The sequence below is a fragment of the Fundulus heteroclitus genome, chromosome 10 (assembly GCF_011125445.2).
Source record: "Fundulus heteroclitus isolate FHET01 chromosome 10, MU-UCD_Fhet_4.1, whole genome shotgun sequence".
In the NCBI taxonomy this organism is placed as follows: domain Eukaryota; kingdom Metazoa; phylum Chordata; class Actinopteri; order Cyprinodontiformes; family Fundulidae; genus Fundulus; species Fundulus heteroclitus.
The window spans coordinates 22,732,623-22,748,078 of NC_046370.1; the positions used below are offsets into that span (position 1 = coordinate 22,732,623).

General features: G+C 41.5%; 1 protein-coding gene across 2 annotated transcripts; it reads right to left on the bottom strand.

The window, feature by feature from the left end:
- Positions 1-60: 60 nt before the first annotated feature.
- On the bottom strand, positions 61-13,325 carry LOC105937658 (protein FAM13C). Of its 2 annotated transcripts, none has more exons than XM_012879096.3 (11): positions 12,614-13,325; positions 11,479-11,794; positions 9,600-9,741; positions 8,817-8,898; positions 6,683-6,743; positions 6,321-6,441; positions 6,143-6,226; positions 5,908-6,003; positions 3,863-4,074; positions 3,653-3,754; positions 61-3,384 (listed from the first exon to the last, which is right to left on the bottom strand). In XM_012879096.3, exons 1-11 carry the CDS (start codon positions 12,825-12,827, stop codon positions 3,261-3,263), a joined length of 1,554 nt encoding a protein of 517 aa, XP_012734550.2. In that variant the 5' UTR covers positions 12,828-13,325; the 3' UTR covers positions 61-3,260. The 2 variants fall into 2 exon arrangements, with proteins under 2 accessions (XP_012734550.2, XP_012734551.2); XM_012879097.3 differs by having other exon boundaries at positions 11,479-11,791; positions 12,614-13,324.
- Between the last annotated feature and the right edge of the window lie 2,131 nt (positions 13,326-15,456).

Here is a 15,456-nt window from a genome sequence, read left to right on the forward strand (position 1 = left end):
TAGTCCTCGTTACTAGGCCTCAGCTGAAGATTTAACTGAATTAAAAATGCCAAACTCATATTTATAGCAAAAATATTTATTTTAAACTTGTCTGTATAGAAATGTCTCAGCCCGGCCAGGATTATACATTACAGGGACAATATTAATCATCACAGCAGCATGAATAAGGTCACCACATCAACACTGACGTGCATTCAGCAGTTTAAGGAAGTCAGCAGACAACTGAACCTCAGTCAAGTCGAACACGCTTCATCAGAGATATCGAGGTTACAGAAGACTACGAAGGTTTCTCTGTACATGACGGAACCCACAAGCTTGAGTATGATTATTTTACATCATATCAACACATGCTTTTCATCAATGAGGGAGTGGATTTGAACTTTTGAACATGTGATGCTCGGCATGTTGTTGTTTTTTTAAGTCGGCTGTCAAATTCATCATCATCATCAAAAAAAAAAAAAAAAACTCTCAGGAAATGGATTGTTGGTACTTTTGTTCTCCGACTTTACTCGGCACAGAAGAGTAAAAAAATAATCGTGGCTCAGTCTGGATGTTACTGAAGCAATGACATTACTGACGAGACGTTTGACAGTTGAGCCCTGCAGCCTGTGGAAGCCCTTTTCTACAACTCACACATTCACAGATTATATACACATATCTGTCAGCACTCTTTTCCCAAACTACTGAAACTCTTTTTCTGTTCAGGATCCATATGGAAAAATAAAACTTACCGGAGCAACAACATCAGTTTGCATATTGGCCTTTGGGTGAAAATGATTTTCCCTTATTAACTTTAAAGTGCTCAGAAGTAATTAAAGATGCTTCTCTCTTCATCTGGGAGTCGCATTAAACACTCTGAAAGATGAATGTCCCACTGCACCTAAAGTGACGTTACAGGTAGATTAATGATGCTGAAGTCAGAGACTCCAGCCTACTTCTCGGAAACAATCTCCAGGACATATAGCAACAAACATTTTATTCAACTGTAATTGAACAACTAAATATATTTCTAATCTTTTGGTTCAACTTTATATTGGGAAGTGGCTTTTAAGGATTAAAACAAATCCTTGCCATGGAATATTCTTCCCTACGCTGACATTATAGATTGTTCTCATGATTGAATCACAGTATCATATTTTTTCAATTAACATGGTGATTATTAAAGGCACAAATGTCAAACAACATTTCAAAAATATAAATGTAAAAACTATTGTGGCTTCACAGTCCAATAATCTTAAATATTCATATAACTGTCTGGAGTGTGTTGGAATTTAACTGAAGGCACACCTCCTATTTCTTTTTTTATTTAAAACAAATATTTTTTTAAATAAATGTTTCCCAGTCACCAGTCTTTTGTTGATGCCATGTCTTTGCTATAACACTCCTCTTACATTGTTTTTATCAATGATCTGTGTTGCTCTGCCTTATGAAAAGCTTGTTTGCCTATCCACTATACTCCTAGATCCTGTGATGCGTTTGACTGATTATTTTTGAAAACTTCCAGTCTGGCTTTTTTTTTTTTTTTTTTTTTGCATATAAAAAAAAAGGTCTCTTAGTGAGCAGAAACTGGTAGGAAACATCAGGGAACATCAGCATTTACATATTAAATCGGATATTATCACACCAGGCCCTTCATCTTTTAAAGATTGGGGGATGATCTAATGAGATGGACTGTCATTAGGAACAGCAGCATTTTTATCTGCGTGGTCAACTCCACCGCTACAGACAGAAACAGTGGTAAGTATATAATTCAGCACAGTATTCATTTCATCATTAACATGCTTCTGAATTACTAATAAAACATTAGTTGTGCATTAGACTGCTTTTGAATTATAATATCCTTCTGCCTGTTGAGATGGAATGGAAAGACCAGGGTGTCTCATGCAAATTACTATGAATCATAAAAGGACGTAATTATTTTACTTGCTGTTTTCTACTCAAGATCTGACTAGATGTGCTCTTAGTAGAGCTGTTTATCCTTTTAGAAGCCAACATTTTCTTCTCTCGTCTGTCTGTCGTAGCCAAACACAAGTGGAGGGAGGAATTTCCTTCCATTATTTAAGGTTTACAAATTTAAGATTTAAGAGCACACCTTCAGGGGTTTAGGCGGTGACTTAAACTTCTATTCTTCAACCCATTCGTTTTGATTCCTCATCTGATGGTAACCAATAAAAAAAAATCCATGCATGAGGAATCATCCCCACACCAGCGGAAGCCACGGTTTAAGCTTTGTCTTATTACAGGCGTAACTACAAAAAGCAGGTATTTCCAGACATGTCTGAGATAATAACGGACACGATTTATGCTGTGTGATAATTGTAAAAGATAAAAACCAGACATTTCCAAACACAAACCGTTTTGCCGCAGCTGCGGTCATCATAGTGAAAGTAGCCAACATATTCAATCTTTCAGCAGCACAGGCAGGAGTAAGGTGGATCTAAATGACTCAATTTCTTTGTAAAGGTTTGTTGTCTTTATGTGGCAAAACAAAATGAAGCCTCTCAACCATCTGCTTTTCATTGTTTGCAACCCTCATCACAAATCCAAGTGTGCTCAGACTGTTTCAATCTTTATAAAAAATATATTTATGTCTGAGACGGAAGGAATGTTTGTTAGTGTTTAACTGGGCCCAGACTGGAGCAGGAATCAGTCAGACTGAAACTTCATTCATGTTGAACTGGGACCAAACGGGAGCAAAACTTAGTCCGGGTATTTTGACTGATCAGCTTCAGGGCAGTTTAAGAGGACGGGTGGGGGGGGTGACTCACACCGGAAACATCAAACACGAAGTCAGACAGTTGAGACAGACAACGGACTTAAGCCGACACGTTTAACACTTCAAACACACTTTAGCCTTATGAGGACAACCTGTTAACCACATTATAAACAGGTTTTCCATCAATCATGGTCATGGTGGACAAATACTGGTAATATTGTGGACACAACTCTGTGAACACGCGTGGGAATTCGTGTCAGTCATTGACATGGTGGAATGTTGCTGAGGGATAAATGACGCTGGAGATGGATTCTGCACTTGTCCAACATGTTGGACCAATATCAGACAGTGCAAAGGTGAATACGACTGACTACCTGAAACATGTTTGAAAGACATTTGTCAGAGGAGCCATGTCAGAAGCATGTCGGAACACACCAGAATCACAGCTATCTTTAAGATATATGTAACGGTCCTGTCTGACATTTGGCACTAATTTAAAAATCTGATACAGTTTTTTCTTAGTTTACATCTGTGTTCTGTGTCTTCAGGGCGTTTTGGTGACATCCTGTTTGCTAAGCAGGACCTCCAGCAGCCTCAGTTTAGCTTTGAGCTGTTTGTATTCCTGGTACTCTTCCTTTATTGGAGTGCGGTCCTCTTTTTGGCAGACTCTGTTGGGGAAAACCAGTCATCAAAATCAGGATTGTCAAGAAAACAGAGGGCGCGGACAAATCTAGATGCTGAATTTGATCTTTTCCAATATAGGCAAAACCATTTTTACCAATAAAACTGTCTGGCAATGGTTTTGACGGTGATTACTTGTTTATGATGTCTTTTTTTGTGATCATTTGGAGTCAGTATAAAAGTAAAGACTTGATTAGTTGCACATCCATAGTTGCTTGTGATATAAACATTTGCAGCTTAGCTTAGCTTACATACCGCCCAGTCTGATGGTAAAACTCATCCTCAAACTCCCTCAGAACTTTCCTCCGGATTTTCTTCTCAGCTCTGGTTTGCCGCAAACACTCCAGCAGCTGAGACCTAATCCAGCGGGAGAACAAAAAGTGTTAAGAGATGTTCAGTTCCAGTGTAATGTAAAACGAGAAGATTGCAGACTTAATGCAGCTGCGGCGGTGATCCTGTGCAGACCTGGAAGCCTCATGCAAGTTGGCGGTGGTGAGAGCAGCCTGCGGACGGACGGCTTTCACTTCATCTATGGGGGACACGAAGGCCGGGTCACTCTCCCGGTCGCTGTCCTCTTCGCTGGCTGATGGCCACGTCCCTCTGCAAGGAGGAGGAACTAGAACATCACTGACCAACGAGGAGCTCAGAGATTCTTCATCCGAACCCTCCTCTTCCTCCTGAGGGACAGAAACAGAAAATTGTTTAACACCATCCCTTTTCCAAACCAACTGCATTTTACAGAGGTGGATAAATCAAGCTTCAGAAAGTAAAAAAACGTGCCTCGTTTTCTTTCATCCTGTTCACTTAACCAGGGGATTTTAATTTTAAACAGTTGTCCTGGGCTATGCTGGGGAGCTGGAAATGCAAATGGTTGGAACTAATCTCTCTACAGGAGCGACATGGGTAGCATAGTCATCTTGCAATCGGAAGGTTCTGGGTTTGATTCCTTTTTTCCCCTGTCACATGTTAATGTGCGCCTGGGCAAGGCACTTAACCCCAATTTGTGTGCTTGTTAGTGGGTGTGATTGATAATTATTACTTATTTTATTTTTAAGCGCACACAGACTGTGAAGGAATATCTGCTATTACATAAAATATATATTTTGTCAGTCTCTGTGATGGACTGAGAACCCGTCAAGGGATTGCCCAGGACGCACTAAACCATAACCATGGGAGACAGGCAGCTGAATTTGAGGAAAACTCACACTCAGGTAGCAAAACAGCAGCTCAGATGTACAAAAAAAAATAATCTACAAAGTCATACAGTTTTTAATATCTGGGAGGCTGTCTGCAGTGAGCGTGAATTTTCACTTATACATGTTAGTTTTTTTTCTTTTAGCGTGCATGCAGTCCTAAAAAGCTGTAAAGGTGTATTTACACCAGGATAGTCCTTAGGTCTGCTTGTTTGATCCAGAACAAAAGCAGACTTTTTTTTTCTTTGTTTAGCGTGGTTTCCTTTTACATTGCACTTTTTTCAAAAGAACTACAACTTATAACAAATAGAAATTTTACCTCCCAGCAGCTCCTCTGTTCTGCATATTTGTGCTGTTTTTACAGCTGCCAAATCATTGTGAACTCATTCATCGCAGGTTTCAAGACATTTCATTTCTACTTTTGGAACAGTATGCAGGAACGCATCTTGCAAGACGACAAAGTCCCATCAGCGTTGCTAAGCAACAGGTACTATGGTCGCTGCTTTGGTGGCATGTTAAGTCCAAAGAGACGTATCTTTCTTGTTGTTGGTTTGGATCGAGGCCAGAAGGAAACTGCACCAGAATCTGTTTGGAAGCAGACCAAGACCACTTCAAAAAATGTGTCTCGGTCCGGTTGTTTCGTCCAGACCAGGGTTCGCTTGAGTGTATTCACACCTGCACAAAAGGTCCAGACCAAGAGGGGAACAAACTCTAAACTGTTTAAATTGGACCAAATGTGGCAGGTGTGAATGCAGCCTAAATCTGTACATAGCCCTGATTCTGACCCATACATTTTGTTTACATTTAGATAAAGAAAGACAGTTTAATCTAAATGGTGTTTTAATCCAGATGTTTATATACCCTAGACAAAAAATAAATCACTTTTTTTCTCACTTTCTGACAAAAATGAGAAAACACCTTTCCTGTTTTAGGTCAGTTGTGTCAGTTTATGTTTCTATGTCGAAATGTAAGAATATTAGGGTAAATATATTGTAAACTTTTAACTTTGAAAATAGTAAAAAATATTCAAAGTTTCTTTTGTATTTTTTAAAAACAATTGTGTGAGGACTCATAGGTCCTTGTGGAGACCAAAGACTGGTCCCCACATGGAAAAGACATGTTCTTGGGCTGGGTGTTAGGTTTAAGACTAAGGTGTAACTTGAGTTTTGGTAAGGTTTAGGCATGTACTGATGGTGGGTTAGGGTTAGGCCATAGAAAGTCTTGAAAATGAATGGAAGTCAATCCAAGGTCCTCAGAAAGTATGTAAAACGCGGATGTCCGTGTGCGCAAGCGTGCATGTGTGTGTGTGTTTCTCACTATTGTGGTGATGGTTGGGCTGGCACACAATAACCGTTTGATCATCTGGTAACGGTCATACAGAGGCTTCACTAGGTTCTTTTCCTGTTTCGTTCCCTGATGGACAAAAAAAGATAAACCTCTGAAACCTTTTGCAATGAATTACAGATTTTACTCAGCACTTATATACAAACTGCTGTAAAGGCATGCTCATAAAATATCCGAGACAGGGGAAACGTTTCTGTTGGGGCCTTACCGGTTGGCCGTGAACGCTCTCGAAGTACAGGAGACATTTTTGCAGTGTAATCTTCTCCAGAACCATCTGCGCCTGCGTCATCTCCTGTACACCAACATGAACAGACAGGAAATTAAACTGGAGGTCTGCAGCTTCTGTTTACAGTAACGATTCAGACGGCCTGCAGGTGAACACAAACCTTTATGTTGTCAGGGAGACCGAGAGACTGTCTCTTTTCTCTCAGCCGCCTGAACAGAGATTCCACAGTTTCTTCCAGAGATGGTTTGTGGTCTGACGTCCCCTGGTGACCAGAACCCGATCTGCAGATTGACAGTAAAGAACCCGAAGGGACACAAAATATTCGTTAAAATTGTTTATGTTTGTTTACATGTTAACCGTAATACACCTTTATTTTTTTACTTTTGATTGATTAAATGTACAAATCCTGACAATGCTCAGTAAACATGTTCTACTCTGTCTGAATAAATATTCCAGAAAACATTGGCAGATAACACGTCCGTCCAGAACTGTTATGTTTAGTGTGGATGTACTCAGTACAACCTGCAGGTGTCACTGGTTTCCGTCTCCTTCGACTCAAACACCGACTGTCGAAGTCTCATCTCTGCAGAAGGAAGGCAATCACAACAGAGCAAATAGTGTAAACCTTAGTTCTGATGTGGATGTGCATTATTAGCAAAGTAATAAAAACTGTAGCTGCTGTAATAATTTGATTGTGTCCCACGAGCTTGTTTTTTAAATCTATCCATTTTGTTTTCAAGATTTCAAAAAAGCTAAGATTAACAAGTTATTTTATCCTAAAGTAGTATCCATGACCGTCTGAGTCTCTGAGGAGCAAAGATGTTGAGGTGATTTTCCGATTTGACAACAAATGTGTGAGAAAATTGCTGAATTGGCTAATTGCCAAAGATCCTCACTGGAAAACTGAGAAAGAGTTTACAGATTTTTTCATCTACACAACAGAATATCTTGAAAACACCTGAGGAACCTGGGAAGATTTCAGGGAGCAGCCTAAGCTCTGCTCCCCCTAGAAATCAATGTGTCTACAAACATCATTCATCCACAGCTGATGGAACCAAATGGTGCACGGTTTATATTTTCCAGCTCTAAATCACAGACTTATATTCACAAGCTTTACTTTGCTAAAATGAAGCCTGGTTTCTCAAAAGTAGAGTCAGCTTTTCTGGCCCTTTAAGAAACCTGAGACGGTCATGTTCTCAGGGTATTTGAGTTTTGGTTTTCTTTTGTGTTCATGTTTTTATTATTTCCTTGTTTAATTTGCTTTGGTGTTTAATTTCTTGATCTATTCTTGTGTTCTGTTTTGTTGAATTTATTTTCCTCAATTCAGCATCAATCATTTTCCTTTAGTGAGAAGTCTCTGTGTGTGTCCAGCCTCCGTTTGTGTTAGTTATGCTGCATGCCATTTGCAATTGTAAATCAGAAATCCTGGCCTCTGATAGGAAGAATCAACTGGAACATTTTCCCACTTGGAAAGTCAGTAAAAGATTTTAAGGCCGATTGTCAGATCCAATATGCCAGCTCATCAGATCATGTCAATGTAACATGTCAATGGTACATGTAACTGCTTCAATTCTGAACAAAACAAATCAAAAGTGGTGTTTTCATGTGGAAAGTCCAGCTGACAATGACGTTCATAAGAGGTACTACAAACAAAACTACAGGTTTTACTGGCCGTCACCATATTGGCATCCTAACCTTTTGTTTTTATTTTGGAATCCTGATTCTGACTTTGTTCACTGGAACACTGTTTACTTTGGTTTACCCCATTACCAGCTCCTATTTAAGTAAATGGAATGCAGCACAAGTCTCCCTCCCTCAGCCACCTTGCCTTCACTCTGCCTCACCTGTTCCATATTTCCTCTGATTAGCTCAGAGGAAATATGAGCTAATCAATAATTCTCCAGCCCTGCAACGTATATAAGCTCACTGTTTTGTTTGTTCACCACTGGATTCTTCTGTTAAACTGCAATTTGCTCCATTGCTCCATTTCTCTGCCTGTTTCTCCTACGCCAGCCATGTTTTGTTCCCTTCATGTCAAAATTGTAGGTTTTGTTTATTTTATTATCAAGGACTATTCACTTTATCTCTCTGTCTTTCGTTCAGCGTGCATTTGGGTCCATGTTAAACCATGTTTTTCGAAAAAGGAGCATCCAGCCTGTTGTCACCAACTATTAGCATTGAGGCAGAGAATTTTAGCAGTGATCTCAGGATAAGATGTGTTGCTTTCATTTTCCTGGGACATCCATGCATTTTTCAACAGGTCAATAGAAAAAACACGTTTCAAACCTATTCAAATGGCCTAACTGAGGAAGAAGTGACAATTCCCAACTGTTGGACATCTTCACACATATATGCAAGAATAGTGTGGAATCCTCTAGGGCAGCATTACGATTAGTTAGAAACAATAGGAACATTATAAACTCAGAAAACATTGCACTGAACCAACTGTTTATGGAATATGCTGCAGACTGAAAAGGAGAAATGGACGGATATTATGGGCAGAAAGATTTTATAATTAACTACATTGTGTTTATTTGCCGTGTTTATGTTTATTAAAACCATTGCACCTTTATAATAGTAAATGCTAATGTTTTATATTTAGATCAGTTTCTTTTTATAAACTGGAACGGAACTCAAGACATTGGTTGTATTTTACCTTTTAGCTGTTTGCGAGCTTTTGCCAGCTCACTCATCACTCTGACCATCTCTGGGTTCGAGTATTTATCATTGTGAGATGGCTGAAAAACACACACAACGGAGACAGGGTATTAAAATAAACTCACAAATTTAAATTAGTCTAAAACATCTATAATAACAACGGATATCCAAGACACCAACAATCAATCACTAAAGTTTACCTGTAAGTTGAGAGTGGATGTTTTTGACATTGCTGATATGGGAAGTTGTGCAGGCATTCAAAAGGGGGACAAATGAGCAGCAGAAAATATAACAGCTGTGACAAGAGCAAGTTTTCTACTGCTTTTATCCACATGCAATCATTGGGAAGTTGGAACCCCCGTGTGTTGAATAGGTTTCCCTAGCTTGCTGGTAATTTCATTGATGTCTTCATTTTGTTTGCATGTTAAAATAATTTGTTCTTTTTGGCCTGCTGTGCTAGATAGATAGATAGATAGATAGATAGATAGATAGATAGATAGATAGATAGATAGATAGATAGATAGATAGATAGATAGATAGATAGATAGATAGATAGATAGATAGATAGATAGATAGATAGATAGATAGATAGATAGATAGATAGATAGATAGATAGATAGATAGACAAGAAATATTGACAAGTATGCATTTTGCTGCATTTCCTATTGCAGGTGATATGGAAATTTATCCTGTAAATCAAGGTGGAGCAGCAAAAAACCAAAAGGAGCCTTTTAACTGGTTTAGGCGACCTCATCATATGACAGTGGAGGTGCAGATTTACCTTGAAGTTCATTTCTTGCTCGAACTGATCCTCAAACTTGCGAACCCTCTTCTTCAGGCTTTGAATGTGTCGGGTGAGGAAAGGGATGGATGTGGGACACTCATCCTCTGAAACATCAGTCCTGTCCCCGAGTCTCCTGCACCTGCAGGCCAGTAGTTAAAGTAAGGATTTATTGGTTTCCACTGAGTCTTTCTGCAGAACATCTTCTACAAGCCAGAGCCTCAAATGTAAATCGGATTTTATGTATCGCTTTCTGTCCAACTTCAACCCTCGGTGGTTCACTCAGCTTTCTACCCTTCCTACAATGAAATTCTCTAGAGTCAACCTTTTGGATACTGTTCTTTTAGGGAGTGGATTATCAAAACATACAAATAATTTATGATCTCTGCATCTTTTAGCAGAACACAAAGTCAAATTAGTTGGTAAACAGATGATACTGAGAGAGTCTAGTGAGACATGGCAACCACCAACTGGGTCATAAACACACTTTGACCCTCTGCCTCCAGCTTTGGCTCTAAGAATGAAATAGGCAAATAATGGATGGTTATATAAGATGCATTAAAGAGGCAGACATATCGAGGTCAAACTGAAAGCACTCCATCAAGCTGAAAACGTTTTGACCCAATTTCTTTAAAATTCTCTCTACAAATCCCGTAACACTATGCTTGGCATGGTTTAGTCTAAAAAACTTTCGAACCCACCAGTATAATACGTCCTAAACAGTGGTATTGCCTATTAGTGCAAATCAGAGCCTGAATAAGCCTAGAGTGGATATAAAAAGTCTAAACACTACCATTAAAACAACACACTTTTGTGATGGTAAAAAACATCAGATAAATATTTTGTTTCATCACAAAACAGGACAGGTCCAGACTGCAATGATCAGGTAAGTCTGCAGTAAAGATCACCGTCGCTTCATTTAGGACTTGTACAAGTCTAGAGTCATGAAAGGGCCACTGCAGATCCCAAACACGCTGGATACGAACTTTTTAGACTTATAACGTCAGCGCTATATGGAAAACCCAGCCACTACAGAAACAGTTTCATTCCCCCAGCTGTCAATCTGATGAACACAACGGACACCTTACAGCCTGACCAGTTAGCTACATTAATGCGTACTCTATACCAAATATCTGTACGCTGTGAGTGCCGGAGCCAAAGTCAAGTTCTTTAATTCTGCTCACAATCAAGGCCAAATTAAGACAATTCTTATTTTGAAACCCAAACCCAACACAAATATTTGGACCAAAGTATCCAAACGTAATCTCAAGAGTAATCCACACACAACCACATCTAGAAAAGCCAAATCCAGCTCTAGACTCAAAGAAGACCAATAAACTACGAGGACAGAGCCACCCTTGGGTCAACACAATGCATTGTGTTTCCAATAGCAGGTAAATCTCCCGCTCATATCTGGAAGTAGCTAAACTGGACGGACGCCAGGGTCAATAATTCACAAATCCAGTCAAATTCTAAATCCTGTCCTAGGTCTGCGAAACTCTGAGTCCTTAATACTTCACGACCAACAACAACTAAATCTAGTCGTTCAATAGTAGAGAAACTGATCGTGCTCTGAGTGCACCAAATCAAATTCTATATTAAAATCGTAACCCCTAATTCAGGAGCTTCTCATCACCAAGTACCCTAAGCTCTGCAGAAATGTGCTTATGACACGTTCCTTTAAACCAGGGGTCTCAAACTGCAGGCCAGTGTCTTGCCACTGATTGAGCACACCTGAATCAAGCAGCTAAAAACTCTAATCTAAAAGATACAAGACACCCGCCCTCGAGGACTGGAGTTTGTTAACCCTGTTTCAAACCACCGTAATACATCAAGCATGCAAGACAATGGCAAATGACACAAGGCTTAGGACGCTCACAGGATGTATTGCTGGCTGCAGGGTGGCGATGGAGCCGTATCTGGGTCAGAGTTGAACCTCAGGCTGGGGCTGCAGCAGCGTGGAGAAGGCAGGGGACTGGGGAGTCCCGCCAGCAGCTGGAGGAGAGCTCCGCCTCCTCCCTCTGATCCATCTCCACCTCCCACCTCAAATCCAGGGATGCTCCTCTGTGGGGAATGGTGAGGACTCGGGGACGACACCCCATCCGAGACCAGGGGCTGTTGGCTGGGATGGATAGAAGCCAACGGCTGATGTCTGGGAGGTTGTGCAGGTCTGGTCAGGACTGTCAGGAGCTCTGCTGAACACACACAACAAACTGATGGACTCACATTGACTCATTTGTCATGTATATTTTATTGGATCGCAACCGTTTCCCAGTGTTTTCAATCATTAACTAGTTGCAAACATGTTCCCACGGAATAAGCTGATCTTCTGTGGTTACCAGTGTCAGTATAAGTTGTGCACAGACCGTAAATACTCATCAAATTCTAACAGAGAGCGGCTTGAGCGAAGCAAGCAGTGTGGATGAAAGAAGAGGAGCCGAAGGAGGTCAGTGTGCTTCACAGAGTTTTACTTCTGTGGCTATAAATAGCTCATCGCTTAGGGGAGGTGGGAGGCTGAAAACACACTGGCATCCACGCACCCACACGTCGATAGAAGCAGGAAGGAGCTGATTCATCAGAAACAGACGGCAATCTCAAACCAGTTAAATCTACCGAGAAGGAGCTTATGAAGGAAAACGTCTGACCTGCACACACACAGAGAGAGAGACGGACCGACAGACAGGTGAGAACGGAGGCAGGCACGGGAGATAAAACGAAACGGAAAAAAAAAAAAAAAACAGGCAGGGGAGGGCTGACGGGGAAGACATGGGGAGAGAGACAGACAGTTGAGGACATACGGGTGGGGGCAGGGACAGAAAGGTGATGGCGGTCGAACGGGCACACAGTTGTAAACATACTGATAAACAAGGACAGGCTGTGGCAAGGACAGAAAGGTGAGGATAAACATGTGGGGGCATCCACAGAACAGTAAGGAGAGTCAGAGACAGAAACAGACATGTGGGGGCAGAGAGAGAGAGAGAGAGAGAGAGAGAGGGAGAGAGAGACAGGTGTACCTGGTGGGTGGTTTTCATCCGATGGGGCTCTGTGGCAGAGAGCAGTGGTCCTTCCATCTTTCCCACCTAGCTCGGCAGGGACACAGGGGCTCTTCTGGTCCTTGCTGCCCAGGGCAGAGGGGCTTTCCTCCGGGGACGGCCCCTGTGAGGACCCCCCCTCTACATCCAAAGCCTGGAGCTTAAGCAGGGAACTCTGCAGGCAGAAACAGAACATGCCAATACACTGATCTAGCGATAAACCAGGTCCCAAGAGGAATGTGTCCAGTGCAGACAGCTGTCCTGTCCCTGAGATGGATCCAAATCTTAGTCCGGTCCCGGCCCCTGGATCTTTACATGTTGAGGGGGCAGGAAGATCTGCTGGTAGCTGCTCTGAAAATAATCATGTGCCCCAAATGAAAGGATGACTCACTCAGCCTTTAATCCACGAATTAGCCTCATCCCTGTAGTCAGCAAGCTGTATAGAGGTTTTAAATATAATTTATGCCTGCTCTCAGCTTGGTGCTCCAGGTGTGAGTCTGTTCCTGAATAAAAAATCCGCAGCGTGGATAATATTCTCCTGATCCCGTCCTCCTGTGCTTGGCGGCGAGTGTTCCAGAATTAGCCTGCACCGATCAGACCTAGCTCAGCAGGACGCTTTTTTTGAATTCTCTGCCTGTCGTTTTGCACGTTCACTGATGATGATGATGATGGTGATGATGCAATGGTCTCCTCCCTTCCTCCTTCTCTCTCTCTCTCCCTCACTGTATGCGTGCCTCTCTCGTCTCCCCTCCCTCCCCGGTTGGATTACTCATCCTCAGTCTTGCGAGGAAGAGGAGGGAGGAGGAGGAGGAGGAGGAGGAGGAGGATGGAGATGTTTGCCTCCGTCAGGATTAGAGACGCGTGGGGAGCATCTCTCTATCTGATGGTGAGGTTTTTCCCGCATCAGAGGGGGAGGGGCCGGCTGCTGGCGTCATCGTCTCATTCATAAAAGTGCAGGATGAAGGTAGAGGAGCAGAAGGAGGAGGGGGATGGAGGGACATCCTTCGTCACAGAGTCAGTGAAAGCTGCTGCACACAAACATCCTCCTCTTCATCAGTGATACCAGGAAAACCTTCCAGGTGTGACAATGTTTTTAGGGTTTGCATTGGATGTAAATAAACTGATATGGTTTAAAGTCTGAGACACCGGTCATGAAACTGGATTTTTGTATTAAGGCATAATAATACTGATGAACACATGGTGCTGATGGAAAAAGCCCTGTGTCCAGGAGACGCTCAGTCAAACTGCAATGGTTTAATCATAAATCAGGTCACGTTTCCTATTGTCACGACGGTGTTGTGAATAACACTGTTCTGCTCACGGTGCTGCAGCTCACAAAATAACTATAAATGTAAATTTGACTGCAGAAAGACGTTAGACGATGTCCGACAAAAACGACTCAGATCAAATTAAAATATGGAGTCAGAAAATAAATAACTTTCATTGTGTCCCATTTATAATCTTACAATTGAGATCTATGCCTAAATGCTGCGTTTCAAGAGACTCGGAAATGGAAAAATCTAAATTCAGGTTTGAACACTTTTATATGAATACAGGTGAAGTTTTTCAATTTATCAATTACAGTTGCAAAATTCATTTTGTAAATTTGCACTGACCACCTTAATAAGTGACAAATACAAAAGCATCAACAATTTTCCGAGTATTTTATTTTTTTTAGTTAAGTCAAACCTTGCCTCAAACTAACTAGAGACAAAAACTTCTAATTACTTTGATGTTTTTTTTTTTTTGTACTGCACCAGACAGAGAACCCAATAATTCAGCCAGACGTGGTGTTGCACTTAAAAGGTTTATTGACTATAAAACAAATAAAAGCGAGAAGCTGGAAGGTGATAGGAGGAGACGGATAGTGTTGACAGCAGACAGTACATGGTAAGAGATGACGAGCTCAGTGAGCAGGAAGCAGAGAGCGGGTCCATGAGATGGACAGGTGTCAAACACGGCGGAAGACAGGCCCAAAAGGGCTAGACAGTCCAAGTCATGACCAGCTGTTTTTTTCTTGTTTCCAAAACAAGAACAACTGGCCAGAAGAGGCAGTGCAAACAAATGCTAGATAACTGCTCACTCAAGGCTTGAAGTTGATCTGGCTCTGGAAGGCAGGTAGAAATGGGCAGAGTCACAGGTGAAACCCATGAAGATAATCAGGATCAGTGCAGGTGAAGCTGCTCCTACAAATCAGGTGTTATTTTAATATTTTTAATGTCCACATTTTAAAGCCATGTGAGCCACCGTCAGACTGAAGATGCAGGAACACAGTACCTGCTAAAGGAAACAAGCTGATGGAGTGTGATTGGAGCAAGATATGGAGGAATGGGAGGAGGAAGCTGTGCAGGGTTTTAAAGATCCCAAACCTGAAGCAATCAACTTGTACCTTGGTCTCAAGCAATGGCCTGGTAGAGAAGCATCAACTTGGAGAGTTGTGTGTGTGTGTTCTTGTACTTGCAGCTGCGTGTGAAGAACACTTTTGCGTATTTTCCTAGGATAGTGAGCCCTTTAATGTAAAGTGAGGAGCTTTTTTCGGTCCTCACTTTTTTCTGGGCTAGGGGTTAGGTTTGGGGCGAAGTTATCAGGGTAAGGGCATAGAAAGGGTTGAAAATGAATGGAAGTCAATGAAAGTCAAGTCATGGTCTTCCCTTTATCTTTTAAACAAGTGTGTGTGTGTGTGTGTGTGTGTGTGTGTGTGTGTGTGTGTGTGTGTGTGTGTGTGTGTGTGTGTGTGTGTGTGAGTGTGTGAGTGAGTGAGTGACAAAAGAATGTGCCTCAGTTTAGTCTTGAGCATTTTATTTTCCAAACATATCGGTAGAGTT